Below are 16,771 nucleotides of genomic sequence, written 5' to 3'. Positions count from 1 at the left end.
GTTACTATACAATGGATGTGTCGATTGCTTTTTCAACATAGGACAATCAACTGGTATAACTTCCCACACCGTACTCCTGATTATTCGTGAATAATGTGTGCATTGCGTGTAATCAGTTGGACATCGGTCCAACCGGTGTTTTATGATTATTGTTTGTGCCTCCTGCAAAACCACCCACCCCGTGGTCGATTTCCCTCGTTTTGCTGACCGATCTATCCGACGAGAACGTTGTTGACGGGAATATGGACTGCAAGATCTAGTTAGCTGTGTTTCTTTCTTTCTTTCTTTCTTTCTTTCTTTTTTCTTTCCAGCCACGTACTCAATTTCACAAAGTATCCAATCGCCCCCTATTTTGTCACTGGTATTTAGTAACCCGAATCATTGAAATTGTTAATCGCATTGGGATTACACACCATAACGACGAAGCCGACACCTATTTGAAACCATTAGCGCTTGCGCAAAACACGATATTCCAAGGATGGGAAATCGCAACTTACCGACGGCTTGAGAGATTTTCAAGAATTCGCGCTTGTCGGCTGTAGAAAAAGAGTCAGATTAAAGCGACAATGTATCGCCAAGAGAAGGATAGTTGACTAACGCTTGGTGCAGCGGTTGACAAACATCATGCCATCGCGGACAAAGTCCTGTGTGGTGTTGGATTAGCCAGGTATTCGGCGGGAAAGAAGGTTCCTTGCTGCTGCTTACCTTGGGGATGTCGGCGAGTTCCTGGAATGTGTCGGACATTGTGTGTATTTGATTGTAGATGGCTTTAAAATTGAATTGGGGGGGTGGTTTTGAGGGAAAGAAAACACAGAAGACAGATAGATCGATGGAAGGAGGCAACAATAAGGTCGAAGTGCTCAAGCTGGCCTCATGGCGCCGGACACGCTATTCCACATCGGGCGATAGCGCGAACTCGCTGGCCTGGAAGGACTCGGAGAAACGTTGTGCAGTTCCGGGCCAATCATGGCCAGCGCCAGTGCCAAGGCCGAGGAAGGCTCCACCTTGGCGTCGACATGTCTGCTGCTCCTTCCTCTCTCTTCTCTCGCTCTCTTCGGCTTCATCTGTTCATCTGTTCACGACAAGCACGTCTTTTTGGTCCTTCTTCTTTCTCTCACTTCGACATCGATCATCAGCTCAGATCAGAGGACAATCTCGCCGGTTGTGTCGCCCAGTTCCTACCCGTGAACGCGCCATTGACTCTCAAACTACCCGGTCACTAACCGACTAACCTACCTACCTACCTACAGCTTCTTTGCTTGGCTGTTCTCTTCCTGGACTCCTCCTTAATTGACTTGACTTGACTTGACAGCCCTGCCGGTCTGTGGCAGACTGCTGCATCCTGTGAACATCGGATCATTCGTCCGATCAGATCCCTGTCCAAAAAAAAAAAAACAGCATCTAACTTCTCGCACTTGCCATCAAGGGCAGTCGTGTTTTTCTCAACTCTTTTCCTCTGGTACCCTGTTTGTTTCCGATCAAGGAAAAAAAAAATCATTTCTCAAGTTAGCTTCTCAGCTTGTACGTATCATTCATTCTCTTCATGTGCCATGCTATTATGTGTTTGTCACTCGATGGCTTCTTTTTCTTCCATTCGGCAAGTCGGGCTGGTTATGTGTGAATTTTGCTTATACCAGGTCATATTCTTCCTGTTCTCTATCAATACTAATGGATCTATTTTGATATGACAGACATGTACTCATTTTGAATCATCGGGTGAAGACAAAAAAAGATATCTCGGGCTTGTGCATAACAGAGGAAGCAAGAAAAAAAAAACAAATATACCGTGATCGTTTCTTATCACTCGCGCGTCAACATTCGCTTTATCTAATCTAGCACAACATGGCCGAAGACGATAACTTTGATCTGGACATCTACGGAGATGGAGGCTACAATGGGCAGGAAGAGCCAGAACTGATTCTCGATGCCCCCGAGACTAATGGCCACGAGGGAGGGCAAGGTAATGATAATGCACAGGCAGCAAACGGACAAGCCGCAACACCGCAGCAAGACTCCACCTCTCACAACCAGCCCACACAACAGCAAACCCAGCCACAACAACAGCAACAACAACAAGGCCTGAAGCGCAAGGACATGAATTCATCGGGCTCAGGAGATCGCCCAGTAGACCCAGATGCTACTACCGCGCTTTTTGTGTCGGAGCTGTTCTGGTGGACCACCGATGACGAAATCCGTAGCTGGGTGCAGGAAGCTGGTGCTGAAAACGACTTGAAGGATGTTACTTTTAGCGAGCACAAGGTGAACGGAAAGAGCAAGAGGTTAGATTTCCTTCTTCTGTTCCTTTATATGTACCAGCGACTAACACATAGTCTAGCCAAGCTTTTGTCGAATTTACCACTCCGCAGGGCGCCACCGCAGTAAAGCACCTCATTGAGCACTACGCCAACAGCGGTCAACCCGGTCGCAAACACAGCGCCAACTACACCAGCCCTCATCAGAACCCCTTCCGTACCCTCCCCAAGGACGCCCCAGCCCGCAAAGACGATCGCAACAACCGACAGTTCAACCAGACGGGTAACCAAAACTACGGCATGAACAACAACATGGGCGGTGGTGGCGGAGGCTTCCGTGGACGTGGCGGATTCAACAATCGAGGCGGAATGGGTTACAATAATAACCGCAACTTCTCTAGTGGCATGGGAGGCGGCGGCTTCCAGGGCGGCGCCGGTGGCGGTCCCATGGGTGGAGCAGGATTCCAGAATCCGATGGGCGGCATGAATAACTACGGAGGTTTCAACAATCGCGGAGGAAACATGATGGGCGGCGGCATGCGCGGTGGTCCTAACATGCGCGGCGGACGCGGTGGTGCTGGCAACATGGGCGCTGCTCCTAATATGATGGGCATGGGCATGGCTCCGATGGGAGGGATGGGGATGAATCCGGCCATGGCAGGCAATATGAACCCCATGATGGGTAATATGGGCATGGGTATGCTATTTCCCTATCACGATATATAACATTGCATATTAAAGAGAAGATATGCTAACCACCAAAAACAGGCTTTCAAGGCGGAAACTTCAACCCCAACTTTGGCGGCGGCTTTCAGGGCAACCAGCAAATGGGCGGTGGTGACCAAGGAGCATGGAATCCACATGGAGCAAAGAGGACGCGACAGGAGTAGCTAGCTATTTATTCTTATCTTCTTTTCTGTCTTGTCTTCTCCTCTTCGAAATATTGGGTATCATTGCAGTTCCGGCGTTTTTTCTTCTTAATATTTTGCCATTCGTTATTTGAAACTTTACGGATTAATATTATCTCGACTTTTCAATGTTTTTTTTCTCTTTCTTTTTCGGGGCTTATTATACATAGGTAACATTGGCTCGAGGCGAGATTGGTATTTTTTCTCTTTGAGATTTATTATTTTGCCTTATATGACAATTAATGGGTGTATCAAAATAAATTCGGAATTTTATAAATCTCGTTCTACACATTGTGCTCCCTAGTGACGTCTCCGTTCCGTATGCCAAATAACAACGTAAGAGACAATTGAATAGACAAATTTGTCATTCGGAGTTTACACATGGATCAAATATACCCCTAAGAATGGTGTGAGTACAAGCCAGTATCAGTACATTGTATAGAACAATGTAGGGCCAGAGTGTAGTTGGGAATAACGCATGCTCACCGACATACTTCATCTCTACCAGAGCATAAATACTCCAGTAAATGGATAATAAGAGCAAATAGCGAGATTTTGCTGATTGAAAAAGGAATACCGACTTGAAATCCTACATATATCTCGTTGGGTTTTTTTTTCTTTATTTATTTATTTCGCCAAAGAATTGATGGGAATCATTACTCTGCCGTCAAAATCATAATACCGAGTCCCACAATGCCGAGAATAACATTGAATTCCAACCCAATCTGTCTTTGGATTTCGAGGTTTCGGTCTATCATTAGGAAGATAAATGTGAACTATGAACAGGGCTACCGCAGACAACACCGCGTTGCATAAAAATTAGCACAAAAATATACATCTTTCTGGATAATACATATGTTTGGTACCTGGAACTTACCTCCAGACAAAAGGCCTTGTAGCAAGTAAGGATATTTTCCGGCAAGTTGACCTCCGCTATAAGCTCCAAACATGGAGATGCTGCCAGTAAATATAGTCTCAAACAATGTCGTGGCAAATAAGTCCAGCATGTTCGGCGAGTTGATGGAATCGATGAAGCCACCAATAGAAGCCATTCTGAGGCAAAAAGTGACTATTTTGAGATCTGTCTGCCCACCAGGATCCATGTTATCTGCCATAGACATCCTGTTTGAAACATGTTTTGTGGCGTAAATGCTGCCTAGTCTGTCGCCCGCAAGCAATAAAATCAATCCAACTCTACTGTTACATTTATTGGCTATGAGGTATTGATTCTTGTCATAGAAGCATAATATTATACAAAAAAATTCTTTTGTACGTGTCTCAGACCACATGTTTAGCCGACCGTCATACTTATTTAGGACTTGGCAACTAGCACCACGGGTTCTCCATTCGAAATCGGGATGCAGAGCTGCCCGCTCTCATCAGCGGTATATGTTCCCGATCCAAAAGTATTGTCCCATGACCCACCAGGGTTCTTTGAGTCGAAGCAGTGCGTAGAATCAGACCCAGATCCACTGTTGGACGTGAGAACGATGAGTTTTCCGTCTGCCCTGCTCCACGCATATGCCGAGTCCGCAATATACAGATGGACATGGTCGTCATCAGCGAGCCCGCCAGCATCTGCCCTTGCTGCTGAGAGCAGGGATATGGCTTTGTACATGCTAGAGTCGGTGTTGAAGTTGCTACGCCATAGGTCCTCGCGGTTTGCCGGGTCATTACCGCCAGCGTAGCTCTGTTCTGTACCGTAGTACACAATGGGAATTCCCCGGGCGAGAATCACATAAGCTAGTGCATTTTTTAGTAAAGATTCGTCGTTCTTTTGGCTTAGCCAACGGGCATTGTCGTGATTATCCAGGAATGTGCCCAGGGCACTTGGATTAGGGAAAAGGGAACTGATTTGGTCGTGCATGTCAACTATGTCTTGAGAGGAACCTTTCTGCTGGTAAAAGTTGTTCACAGGATAGAAAATTGCGTAGTTGAGCACGGCATCCAGTGCGCTTGAGTATCCAGCAAGGTAGTTTGGGTCACCATCCCAGACTTCGCCGATGGTGTAAACTCCGGCAGCAGAGCTGAAGTCTGGCCAGAACTCCTTTTCAACGTGCTTGACGGTGTCAATACGAAGGCCATCAAACTGATATTCCTTGACCAGCCAGCTGATCCAAGTCTGGAAGAGGGTCCGAATCTCTGAACTTTGTGTGTTGACATCAGGTAAGTTATCCGCGATACGACAATTTTCAACACTATTCTGATCCGAGTAGTCAATCGTGCAATCTGAATGGTAAGAACTGTCCTGGTTCAATGGCTCTGGTTTATTATCGCTAGTGGGGCTTCCCATGTGGTTGACAACCACGTCCGCCATAATATATATCCCCTATTTTATAAAGCCATTCAGTACATTCTGAGTTAAGAAATTCGTATAGGCTGAACTGACCTTTTTATGAGCAGCGCTGACCAAGCTTTTGAGATCATCAGCGGTGCCATAGTTTGAGTTGATGCTATAAAGATCTTGTGCCCAATAACCATGGTAACCACCCGGAATATCTGGATGGATAATAACATTGTCAGCTAATTTGTGTTACCAAGCGGAAATTTGGACTGACTAGCTACAACAGGGGTGATCCAGATGGCATCAAAGCCCATCCCCTGAATGTAGTCAAGCTTGGACTGCAAGCCTTGGAAAGTTCCGCCGCAGTAGTCACCGAGGTCACCGCAAGCACTTCCACCTGTATCATCACTACTGCGGGCAATGCGATCTGTCAAAGCAAAGTAAATGTTGCGAGATTTCCATGCATCGACATCCGCTGCTAATACAATAGATGCAAGCGGGAGTAGAAAGGCTGTTAGGGCGCAGGCCAGCTTCATGGTTCTGTAACCGTGATGGCAAAATTTTTAAGGAAAACTATGGCTAGCTTGTGGTGATGATTTGACTGTTGATAGAAGAATGAGAGCCTCCTTTTATATCAAGGCTACATTAGAGATACCACCTCCCGGCAGCGGCTCTAATACGCTTCCCAGACATTGACTTTGCTTGGCACACTCTTGGCACACCCTTGGCAAAAGTTGCAAATGTAACATCTCGGGTCAAATCAAAGCGATTTGTTTGCTGTAGAGAGGTCCCTTTTCCCAGTTACAGTTCGCTACTTGATAATAGACCAAGAGTCACGGAGAAAACCCGGAGCATCGTGGAGAAGTGTGATCGTCATCAAAGGGTTGTTTTTCCCGAATATAGGTTACTCCGTATGGATTTTGAAAGAATACGCCAAGAGTCTCGGAGAAAATCTGGGTGGAGTCTGACAATACCTCCTCCAAGAAGGCCGTCGTGTCAACTTGCCAAGCCTCGTCCGGTCAATTGCCGGGTTACGGAAATTCTTGGCACAGCTATTTAACACATATTATTTTTACCCCCAATTTGCATTACTATTATTACGCCGCGCCAAGATCCCGTAGTTTGATGTGTGAGGACAAAACGGCACTTCCGTAATGAACCATTCTAACTTCATCGAGGGTTAGGGTTAGGGTTAAATCACCTGCATCTCACTGTATTCCTTAATTGCTATGAGAGCAACATTTTGGGTTAAGCCGCCCCCATTCCATGGGTGATCTGAAAACAACTTGTTATTGTTTCTTTTTTTAATATAGATTATAGAATATAATAGCACTATTAACCAGGATTTAGTCACCAAGAAGGTATATGGCAGGATAACCCTAGCCCTAAACCGAACAACTCTGGTCAACGACACTGACGAAAAGCGTGTAGGTATATACATACGCACGTTGTTCATGATCACTTTTCAACCAGGGCTGTCTCAATTTTTAAAATCACGAAACATCATGTACTCACGGTCACTTCTTCCAGCACTCGCATTAGGACTTCCCGCCCTCGCCCGGCCCTTCGGGCAGCGCTGGTCAGACCGATACTGCATCATACATCTCTCACTGCCTTGCTCATGCCCACTTTGATGGGGTGCACTTATTCCACCACACTATCTATTGGGGATATCCTTAGCAATTCCGGTATTAGTATTGTAAATTTGACACATCATCAGTATCAAAGTGTGTACCCTGGTTTGGTAGTTATTATCAATTTCTTGTCGAATTCTGGAGGTCGAGATCCAGATCCTGGGGTACCGGTAAGGTCTGTCGCCAAACATGAACCGTTCTCGGGTTGGTACGTGGAGAGTGCGGAGAAAATGGAGAACATGGGGAATGCGGAGAATATGAGGCGATATAGGGTACAAGCAAACTTTGGTTGTGTTCCGGATCAAGTCAAGGTAGAGATCACGTGGGTATAGCTGAACCCGGTAGCTTCATGCCTCTTCGGCTATTTAAGAGACGAGTAGTTACCAAGTCCTTTGTGATCAAACACCTCCCAATCTTTACATGACGATGGATCCTTTCAGAGCCTCTCTAGCCGTCGTTCTGGGGCTCGTGACATTAAGCTCTATATTAAAGGTGCGAGAGAGCTGGAGGAAAATGGTAGCATATTTTGACTAACTCTCCTAGATCTTTATACAAGGTTTGGTGTCACCACTAAGAGTTCTTCCTGGTCCTTTTCTTGCGAAATTCTCCAATTTCTGGCTGTTGTGGGCGGAAGCCAAGGGCTGCCGGACAGAGACCATCCACAGTTGGCATGAGAAATATGGACCAATAGTAAGGGTCGAGCTAAACGAAATTTCCTTTTCCGGTGTTGAACATGTATGGGCAGTCGAGTGTGTTTATGAAAGGAGCGGTTTACGACACTTCTGGGCGCAAAGGGATTTTCGTTATGCGTGACAAATACGAACACCGAGAGAGGCGCCGAATCTTGAACCATGCTTTTACGCAATCAAATCTCTTCGATCTTGAACCGCTCATGAAGGACCACATCCAGAAGCTGTGTCATAAGATAGGAGGAAGACAAAAAACTGATGTTTTGATTTCTTTTCGGTAAGTTTTCCGATCCCCTCAGGAAGTAATGGGAAGTGAATTGGCAATTGCTAACTCAAACATCCGGTTTCAGATTACTTGCGCTCGATATTGTCGGTACGTGCTCTGTCTATATAAAATATAGATGGCGAGAAGCTGGATGCAAATTGGCTTTCAAGTTCATAATAAATATCTGATGCAGTTGCCAGGTGAACTATTTTTGGGAAAACCTTTTGGTGCGCTCGATCAAGATTATCCTCCCGCCTATGCCCACGACCTCGATAATGCCTTTTTGGTATATGGATTTCAGTGCGCATTTCCTGTGCTGACAAAGCTTGTGAGATGGTTGGGCTCCAGCAAAATTCGGCGATGGCTCGAGACCTGCGACAGAATGTCTAAAGATGGCTGACCATATGGTTGTTTAGTACGGTGAAGATGCGTTGCATGAGTACAAAAACCGTATCCACAGTCACGGCCATAAGGATCTTCTTCATAAATTGATCGAGTCGACTCAAGACCACAATCCAAACGGACCAGCAAACATGACGAATCAGCAGGTTTCGGATGAAGTCAGCAATTTAATCTTTGCAGGCACTGACACGACAAGCACGACCTTGACGTAACGTATTTGATAAGCGAGTGAGACACTTTCCGTTCCTGGTAAATATAAGCCTCCATAATTAGGTGAGCGCATATACGGTAAGCAGTTAGAGTAATCGACTCTTCCTCCCTCTGTGCCGTAGCGGATACTGGCTGCATATGCTTGGGGTGTGGGGGAGGACCTGTTAACCAAGGAGTAAATCACCTTTGCGGGAAAGTCTACAGTAACATCATCCTTGAAAACTATTCCCTGCGCGTCACTAAGGGGTTTAGTATTCGCTGACCATCTCACGGTCATGAACACTTCGGCGTTGGCTTTAACATTATAGTTTCGCGCGATTTTGGAGGGGTTACGACCCGAAATTTGGTGTTTTAAAAGAAGATAATGAGAGAACACCTCCTAAATACTCGATTCCTGTATACTGTAGCTCTCTATGATGAAACTCGGTGGGGTAAGTAGATGCCTGTGAGTTACGTTCAGGTTCAAGACGCGCAAACCTTATCTCCACCTCCACCTTCCATCTACCCCAGCGGGTACTCCTGATTCCTGGGGTAACCGGTCCGGCCCCAAGGACAAATCGTTTTAGCGGTACGTAGGGAATTGTTCTGTAGCAAAATCTACAGCTTTGTTCAGTGGGAAGAAAGATCAAGGGTTAATCAATAAGTTAAATTCACCTTTGGTCGCAACACTTCAATTTAATCCAACATCGTCTTTCTATCTATTTCTTTACTTGACTAGCTTTACGACGAATTCATTATGGCTGGCAAGATTATCCTTGATCACCTGGCATATGTGATCTATGAGCATCCTGACCTTCAAATATTAAAGGAATTTGCTTATGACTTCGGCTTTGATATCGCAGGAGAAGTCGACGGCTCACTATACCTAAAAGGTTACGGGATAGACCATTACAGCTATATTGCCACTCAAGCACCAGCGGGGAAACAAAAACGGTTTATTGGTGCCGGATTTGTGGCAAATTCAGCTGAGGACTTTGCCCGGGCATCTGAGTTGGAGGGGGCCAAGGTTAAGAGCGCGGAAAGTTTGCCTGGAAGCGGTCAAATTGCAATTCTCAATGATCCAAATGGATATCAAATGCATGTCATCTGGGGCCAGGAACCGAAAGATGTCCCTATGCAGCCAAAGTCAGCGAGCATTGACATAAATACGCCCGTGAACGGTGCTGTTGAAAAGAAGCGGAAGGGTAAGTATAGCACAAAAATTTTCCGCATCTCAGGAAATATATACTCACAGAAGGCCACAGGTCAATTTGTGCGGCTAACATCAGGCCCGGCGAAGATCCACAAGTTGGGCCATTTCGGGTATATAACGGACCACTACCGAGATACATGCGCGTGGTATACGGACCGGTTCAATTTCACACCCACAGACATCCTATATGCACCCGAAGATGCATCTGTGGATGTATCTGCTTTCTTCCGCCTTGACCTGGGGAAAAAATACGTCGATCATCATTGTTTCCTCGTCACAAAGGGAGAGAGTGCAGGTACTAAAGTACATCACTCGTCATTCGAAGTGGAAGATCTGGATACGCAATTCATGGGTCATAAATGGCTGGAAGCCAAGGCTTATCGGCTCGTTTGGGGGATAGGTCGCCACGTTCACGGTTCTCAAGTTTTCGATTACTGGTACGATCCAAGCGGCTTTATTATTGAGCATTATGCAGATGGAGATGTGGTGAACGAAGATACAGAGCTTACACGAGCTGCGGCTGGCAACATGGCTGTCTGGGGCCCGCCCGTTCCGGCGATCTGGGGCGGATCACATTAATTAAAGCGGTATGTAAATTCGAGTGATATCAAAGAGCAAAGTTTCGGCTTGTCTAGCTGCTCTTGGGTCACAAAATATGTACTATATGCAGAAATAGTACTACAAATAAGCCACCATGAATACATGTATATGAAACCCTGGTAAATGATAAATATATTTGACTTCAAGTTTCATAATAATTTCCATAAGTTACAATCCCGGAAGTATATGGTGCGTTAATTATTTATAGTTCATCTAAACATACGCTTACTCGAACATCACGGTAGTGATACAAATCTGAATCTAATTTACTATGGTACATGGTAGCTTTCCACTCTTGTCCAGGGTCTAATATTGGTCTCTCAGTCCGGATCTAGAGTAATAGGTATTGTCCCCTTCTCATATTATATTGATGAAGTTACTCCGGGTACGTATCGTCCCATTGTTCGTTCATTGGATAGTACGGTTGGCGAGAGCATTTATCCCACTTTCTTCCGCGGCACCCCAGCGGAACCCCATGTCTAAAAGGGTCCCCGGATTTGTATCTTCTACCATAATGTGATAATAATACGGTGGATACTTTTAAAACCAGAGTATCATTTAAAGGACTTACAAACCCGGGAATATTTCGTGATATATCCTGCCTAGTATATACTCATTTCCGACGTGATATTTCCAGCGGCCGGCCAGATATGGAGACATCGTCTACAGTATCCTTACGCGCCGCAATTGTGGGGGCCGGGATTGGAGGACTCACAGCTGCCATAGCCTTGCGACGAGAGGGCCACCATGTTGACGTTAGTTGTTCCCTTTGTCTCGCTGGGCGGAGAGCGGAAGCAGGCTTACTGAGGCCAAAAAAAATATTCTATGTAGATATATGAACAATCTCAGCTAGCAAACGAGATTGGCGCCGCAATCCATATTTCGCCTAATGCCAACAGCATCTTGAACCAACTGGGAATAAACCACGAGGAACAAGGAGGCACTCGGCTCCGGCAGGTTTGTTGTAACCAGCTTATGGTTCTTCCTAGTGCTGACGGGATGAGTTGTGGATGGATAGATTCGATTTTACTCTGCATCTGGCGAAATTCTGAAAGAAATTGACGTCGCCGCTGACAGTCATCGATGGCAGAAGGTTTGCGGACATCTTAGTCCAGCCCTTTACTTATTGTAGTATCCTACTAACCTACGCTTCGTAGCCCTGGATCCTCGCCCACCGGGCCCACCTTCACAGTCACCTAAAAGAAAAGGCACTTTCTCCGGAGGGCAGCGGTGTACCTGCTCGGCTCCATACTTCTGCGCGTGTAGCTTCAGTAGATGCTGATAATGCACGCATTCTGCTGGAGAATGGTGATTCTGTGCAAGCAGACGTTATAATTGGCGCAGACGGGGTTCATTCTCGGTGTCGGTCAGCTATCCCAAACCATAGCATCAGTCCAGCACCTGCAGCTTTCAATGCCTTCCGGTTCCTCGTGCCAGTCTCTGAGATTAGCACAGACCCACGCACTGCATCCATCACGGAGGCAATTGGCTCGATGGATATGTATTACCAAGATGATCGCAAAGTTGTTATTTATCCATGCGTGCGGAACACACTGCTCAACTTTGTTTGCATCTACCCGGCGGCACTGTCACCTTGCACGAGCGACGATTACTCTAAGCTTGGATCAAAAAAGATGCTGTTGCAAATTTTCCATGATTTCGCAACACCTCTCGTGGATACAATGCAGAAGTGTGATGAGAAGGAGCTGAAGCTATATCCCCTACTGGATATGGATACGCTTCCTGACTTTATACACGGCCGTCTGGCTCTCCTTGGTGATGCAGCGCACCCGTTCACTCCACATCTGGCACAAGGTGGTGCCATGGCCATGGAAGATGGTGTCAGCCTGGGGATTCTATTATCCCAACTGGGCAGCACCGACGAAGTTCCGGAGCGCCTACGTTTATACAGCCAGGCTCGGTATGCACGAGCCACGAAAATTCAGAATTTCAGCCGGCTGGCGGGCCATGAGAACAGCGATTCTGAAACTGGTAATAATGTAGAAAAGTGGAAAGGTATTTATAGAGAACACATATTTGGAAAAAAAAAAAAAGGCAAGAGGCTAATAAAGTTTTGCTAGTATCCAAGTACCTTGAATATGGATTAAGCCACGACGAAATCCACGCATCAACCCAGCGACTCCGCGAATACCAGTGGCAAACAAGGAAACGCTGTTACTGGAGACAGCCAATTTCTTTTGGGCCCCTTCCTGGACCAAGACAGGATCTCTGGAATTATCCTCGTCCCCATGGTCTGTCAGAAGCGCATTCTATAGTAGCCACTATCACATTCAGCACGAGTGCGACACTCCTGCGTAACTTGCTTCCCTCACCCGCTTACAGCTTTATTCGTTCAGACACGGTGGCTCATGTAAGTGTTTCCATTCAATCAATCCAGAACTTGGCATGGCTTGGTGGCAGGGGCTACGACTTGGTCACTTTCCATATCCACGGGGTGCAATATCGTGGGCAGGACGGCTCGAAAACTCAAGGATCCTATTGCCCTGTACTATTTGAGAACCTCACCGACCCTATCCTCTCAGGGCGGGAGGAACTCGGGTGGCCCAAGTTGTTTTCAGATATTAGGGTTCAGCAGCCTTCGGATACCGAGTATCATGCCCAGGTTAGCTGGAACGGGGCTCAATGGGCCTCGTTCTCTTTGACGATGCTGCAGAGTCAGGACGAGGGAAAATCATTAAACAGTCCCGCGGAGAAGAAAAACCTTTTAGTGCACAAGTACATGCCCAGAACTACAGACCAGCCGTGTCGAGAAAAGGCGGATGCTGATTACGCTGTACTGGTGAAAACGTCCCCCGCGGTTGTGGAGCAGCGCATGCGAACATCTACAGCAAAATTGAGTATTACGGCCCGAACTGAACGAGAATTACCTACGCTTTATCCGATTGTCAACCGCCTGGCTGAATTACCAGTTCTAGAGATTGTTGAGGCTACCGTGGAAAGGGTACTGGGGATGGATGATTTTTCCACAACCTCTCGCATAGATTAACAAACTCGTACTCCGTTGACAAATCAAAATAACCGTGATGCAGAGTCTTCCCAATTCTGGGAAATTGAAAACAGCTCTTTCTTGGCAAAAACGTTTTCTAGTTCATCGTAGTTGTAACTTCAAGCGCTACCGTCTGATACCCCTTTTGATAGGGGAGATGGCAGCAGTAGTTGCGACTGGTGCGAACGCCGATGACAGGAGAGGAACACCAAAAATCACAGCATCAGGTGCGGTCGATGGAAGACATCGCAGAGGGCGCCCATCGCGTGTAGAAAATGCAACAAAAAATTCTCTCAAAAATTGCTAAAACTATATCTAGGGTATCACCAAAAATAGAAACCCAAAACCCAACCAAAAACACACTATATCAATATATCAATATACACAGTATAAGAAGAGAACCCCGTGTCAAATACCCCCCTCCAAGGATTCGCTAGATGATAAACACCCCATAAACCAGCGTGATAATTCACGCCATGTCTGGATACCGTCTCGCTCCTCTTTGCTAAATATCGTCCTGTCCACGATGGGACATACGTGGCCTTCGTTCTGACCGATGAAGAAGCGTAGATTCGGAAAATTGGACTAGAATCAATTAGAAAACATGTTTCTCTTTCTTCCTAGGGGTGGGACAAACCTGAACCTTGTCCGCAAACCCGCCTATCCCACTAAGCAGAATCTCATCCGACCCAGCCAGCACCAAAAATTCTCGCACACGCACCCCCTTCCACCATTCGGCCGGCGCCAGCGCCGGCTCTGACCACGCATCAAACGGGTTATGCCCCGTGTACGAGTTTGCCCAGGCCAGCTCGGATTTGATGGAGATGCAGTCTCGGTCGCGGTTCGCGTGTTCCGATGGCTGGTCAAAGTCAAAGTCGACCCAGGGGCTGAGGCAGACGATGCCGCCGAGATACGAGTCTGAGTCGACGAGGGAGTAAGTTTTTCGAGGCGGGGTCTCTTCATTGTCGCTGTCATCGTCGTCGTTATGACTATTATTTTCATCTTGATCGACCAAAGATGGGTGTGGATGGTGCGAGAAGTGTAAAAGCACAGAGAGCGCAACGTTGGCGCCTGCGGAGTCGCCACCCATATACACGTTCTCGGGCGCGAGGGATGTATTTGTGAGGATATAATCCAGCGCTTCGACGCACTGTTTCAGCTGCGTTGGATATCGGGCGTGCGGAGTGAGGGTGTAGGCGACGAAGAAGATGGCGAGGTCGAGTCCGACCATGCGGAGAGACTGGATTAGGTCGAGGCAAAAATCAAAATATACTTCGTTGGCACTGAGGGCAAATCCACCGCCTGTTGGGAATTATCAGAAACAGATTTGTATAAAAGCAATTGTTTTCAAGGCGGTGCGCACCGTGATAAAACACCATGACGTGCTTGGCCGACTTGTCTCCTATCCACAGGCCTTTGCCTCCATGCCTGACCAGGTCCACTGGATCTGGAACATGGCCGTTCGCTCTGCACCAGCCCTCGTACGCTTCGTGTGTCGGTTTCAGCAAGTATCTATGTTTCATTCATTAGCCAGTCAGTCATACAACCCACCGCCCACGGTCAGCCAACAGCATACTGATACTCGCGATCCGACAAGGCATCACTCAACTTCCGGATCATCGCATGCGCCAGATGCACACGCAGACTGCGCGCACCACTCTCCCCGCGAAACACGCCGCCAATGCCATGCGTGATGCACGTTGTCGAAGCGATCCTGGTCGCGGTGCCGTAAAGCTTGACTTTCTCGGCGAGCGAGAGCTGCGGCGGGTATTCCGCCATCTTGGGCTTGGCGGAGCGACTGGTGAACGGCATCGCGAGGTCTCCCCCCTAATAGTAGAATTCACTATTTACGTTGTAGAGACATCTATTCCCAAGATGCTGGAGGATGAATCGAGTCCGCTGTCAGACAGAGCGGGGAGAAAGAAGAAGAGCGTACGTAAACGGAGTTACGTATGCGTGCGCGGAGTTAAGCTCCAGTCTTTCCGGGCTCCACTTTTTGCGCGCAGATCGATCTGTCTGTCATTCTTAACTTCTTTCACATACTATCGTACAATCATTATTGACTCCATATATCGGAAAACAAAACACAGAGGAGAGATGTTCTATCACAAAGCTACATATATACATATGTATATATGTATATATATATGCATTTGCGCATGCCCCCTCACTTCAACTCTAGCCGCCCACCCAGCACAAATCCATACAACACGGTGGCGATCATGGCAATCAGGTTGAAATGGATCGACATGGCATGGTTGCGCGAAAAGGCCTTTTTAACCTTTTTCGTGATCGACTCATTGTCCTCCTTGCTGCTGCTGCCCGCTGCGTTTTCGGCGTTGATCTCTGCTCGGCATCAGTACTGTTCAACTTTGCTTACAAGAGCAAAAAAAAGCAGAAGAATAACCTTTCAGCACATTCGCCCGCTCAACCATCGCGTCGCTCGTGCGAGGTCCGTAACTGTACCAATTCAGCCCGGCCATTGTGCACGCTACGCCTAGCAGCACATTGCTCAGACTGGCCCCGGGCAGCCATCCGCCGGGTTTTGTGGCCGCCGTCAGCAGCGCGAGTCCGAGTTGGCAGCGGAAATAGACCGGCCACAGACGTTTGTTCAGGTTGTGGAATGGCTGTGGCGGGAGCGATCGGTAGCAGATTTTGGTATTGATGAAGGACTATACAATTTCTTTTAGTGCTTGAAACAAGAATTCTGGGCTATGGGTGTACCTGGTATAGTTGGCTGCCTAGAAAAGTGCCATACGCCAGGAGGTGATACGGAATCGGATTGAGGAGAATCGACATGGTGGATTCTATAGAATGGGGGAAAAATTTAATATCAGTCAGAAAATAATAATAATAATAATAATACGAAAAAAACAATCGGAGGAAAGCACCTCTCTTTTATCCCCCTACTGACAGACAACGCGGGAAAAAAAGGTAAGCACTGAGCACGATCGACCGATCCATGCTAATCAGGTCGACGCTAAATAAGCTGTCTAGCCAACAATCAGGAATAGTCGGCTTGGCTTGAGCAGAATATTCTAACTGGATTAATAATTATTGGTCATGAATAATCATTGTACGTAGCATTGGCTGATGCGGGTCTCTCTCGGCCTGTTCGGATAGAGAATTATGGCTGCCTACACAACATGGTTACTATGCTACCATGACATCAAGTATGAGAAATAAATAATATATATAGCATTCAAACGTTGGCTAAAAAAATATCAGTGACCCGAAAAGAAGCTGCATTTGTAAAGGTCGCCCTTTAATAAATAAATACCTCTCACATCCATATCCAAAATCACAAGAAGACCGTAAAATCATTAAA

At 46.8% G+C, this 16,771-nt stretch overlaps 8 protein-coding genes across 8 annotated transcripts; 4 read left to right on the top strand and 4 right to left on the bottom strand.

The window, feature by feature from the left end:
• Positions 1-212: 212 nt before the first annotated feature.
• TRUGW13939_11069 (uncharacterized protein) lies at positions 213-744 on the bottom strand (the record flags this gene model as incomplete). The annotated part of the gene is made up of 6 exons (XM_035494178.1): positions 213-247; positions 320-347; positions 414-433; positions 498-536; positions 599-644; positions 706-744. 6 exons carry the CDS (start codon positions 742-744, stop codon positions 213-215), a joined length of 207 nt encoding a protein of 68 aa, XP_035350071.1.
• A 1,098-nt stretch (positions 745-1,842) lies between these two features.
• Positions 1,843-3,142, top strand: TRUGW13939_11068 (uncharacterized protein; the record flags this gene model as incomplete). The annotated part of the gene is made up of 3 exons (XM_035494177.1): positions 1,843-2,279; positions 2,336-2,949; positions 3,021-3,142. The coding sequence occupies 3 exons, from the start codon at positions 1,843-1,845 to the stop codon at positions 3,140-3,142; spliced, it is 1,173 nt and encodes a 390-aa protein (XP_035350070.1).
• Positions 3,143-3,816: 674 nt separating this feature from the next.
• TRUGW13939_11067 (uncharacterized protein) lies at positions 3,817-4,212 on the bottom strand (the record flags this gene model as incomplete). The annotated part of the gene is made up of 2 exons (XM_035494176.1): positions 3,817-3,911; positions 4,038-4,212. The coding sequence occupies 2 exons, from the start codon at positions 4,210-4,212 to the stop codon at positions 3,817-3,819; spliced, it is 270 nt and encodes an 89-aa protein (XP_035350069.1).
• Positions 4,213-4,472: 260 nt separating this feature from the next.
• TRUGW13939_11066 (uncharacterized protein) lies at positions 4,473-5,980 on the bottom strand (the record flags this gene model as incomplete). Its single annotated transcript, XM_035494175.1, has 3 exons — positions 4,473-5,489; positions 5,550-5,659; positions 5,719-5,980. The coding sequence occupies 3 exons, from the start codon at positions 5,978-5,980 to the stop codon at positions 4,473-4,475; spliced, it is 1,389 nt and encodes a 462-aa protein (XP_035350068.1).
• Positions 5,981-7,504: 1,524 nt separating this feature from the next.
• TRUGW13939_11065 (uncharacterized protein) lies at positions 7,505-8,646 on the top strand (the record flags this gene model as incomplete). The annotated part of the gene is made up of 6 exons (XM_035494174.1): positions 7,505-7,570; positions 7,622-7,768; positions 7,824-8,044; positions 8,118-8,140; positions 8,233-8,360; positions 8,449-8,646. 6 exons carry the CDS (start codon positions 7,505-7,507, stop codon positions 8,644-8,646), a joined length of 783 nt encoding a protein of 260 aa, XP_035350067.1.
• A 734-nt stretch (positions 8,647-9,380) lies between these two features.
• On the top strand, positions 9,381-10,415 carry TRUGW13939_11064 (uncharacterized protein; the record flags this gene model as incomplete). Its single annotated transcript, XM_035494173.1, has 2 exons — positions 9,381-9,828; positions 9,889-10,415. 2 exons carry the CDS (start codon positions 9,381-9,383, stop codon positions 10,413-10,415), a joined length of 975 nt encoding a protein of 324 aa, XP_035350066.1.
• A 671-nt stretch (positions 10,416-11,086) lies between these two features.
• On the top strand, positions 11,087-13,443 carry TRUGW13939_11063 (uncharacterized protein; the record flags this gene model as incomplete). The annotated part of the gene is made up of 5 exons (XM_035494172.1): positions 11,087-11,191; positions 11,268-11,393; positions 11,455-11,529; positions 11,594-12,452; positions 12,518-13,443. The coding sequence occupies 5 exons, from the start codon at positions 11,087-11,089 to the stop codon at positions 13,441-13,443; spliced, it is 2,091 nt and encodes a 696-aa protein (XP_035350065.1).
• Positions 13,444-13,851: 408 nt separating this feature from the next.
• Positions 13,852-16,242, bottom strand: TRUGW13939_11062 (uncharacterized protein; the record flags this gene model as incomplete). Its single annotated transcript, XM_035494171.1, has 7 exons — positions 13,852-14,028; positions 14,081-14,745; positions 14,807-14,955; positions 15,020-15,270; positions 15,725-15,789; positions 15,851-16,115; positions 16,168-16,242. 7 exons carry the CDS (start codon positions 16,240-16,242, stop codon positions 13,852-13,854), a joined length of 1,647 nt encoding a protein of 548 aa, XP_035350064.1.
• Between the last annotated feature and the right edge of the window lie 529 nt (positions 16,243-16,771).

The sequence above is a fragment of the Talaromyces rugulosus genome, chromosome VI (assembly GCF_013368755.1).
Source record: "Talaromyces rugulosus chromosome VI, complete sequence".
NCBI lineage: Eukaryota > Fungi > Ascomycota > Eurotiomycetes > Eurotiales > Trichocomaceae > Talaromyces > Talaromyces rugulosus.
Note: the sequence above shows the minus strand (reverse complement) of the source record. Positions and strands in the feature narration are given on the sequence as shown.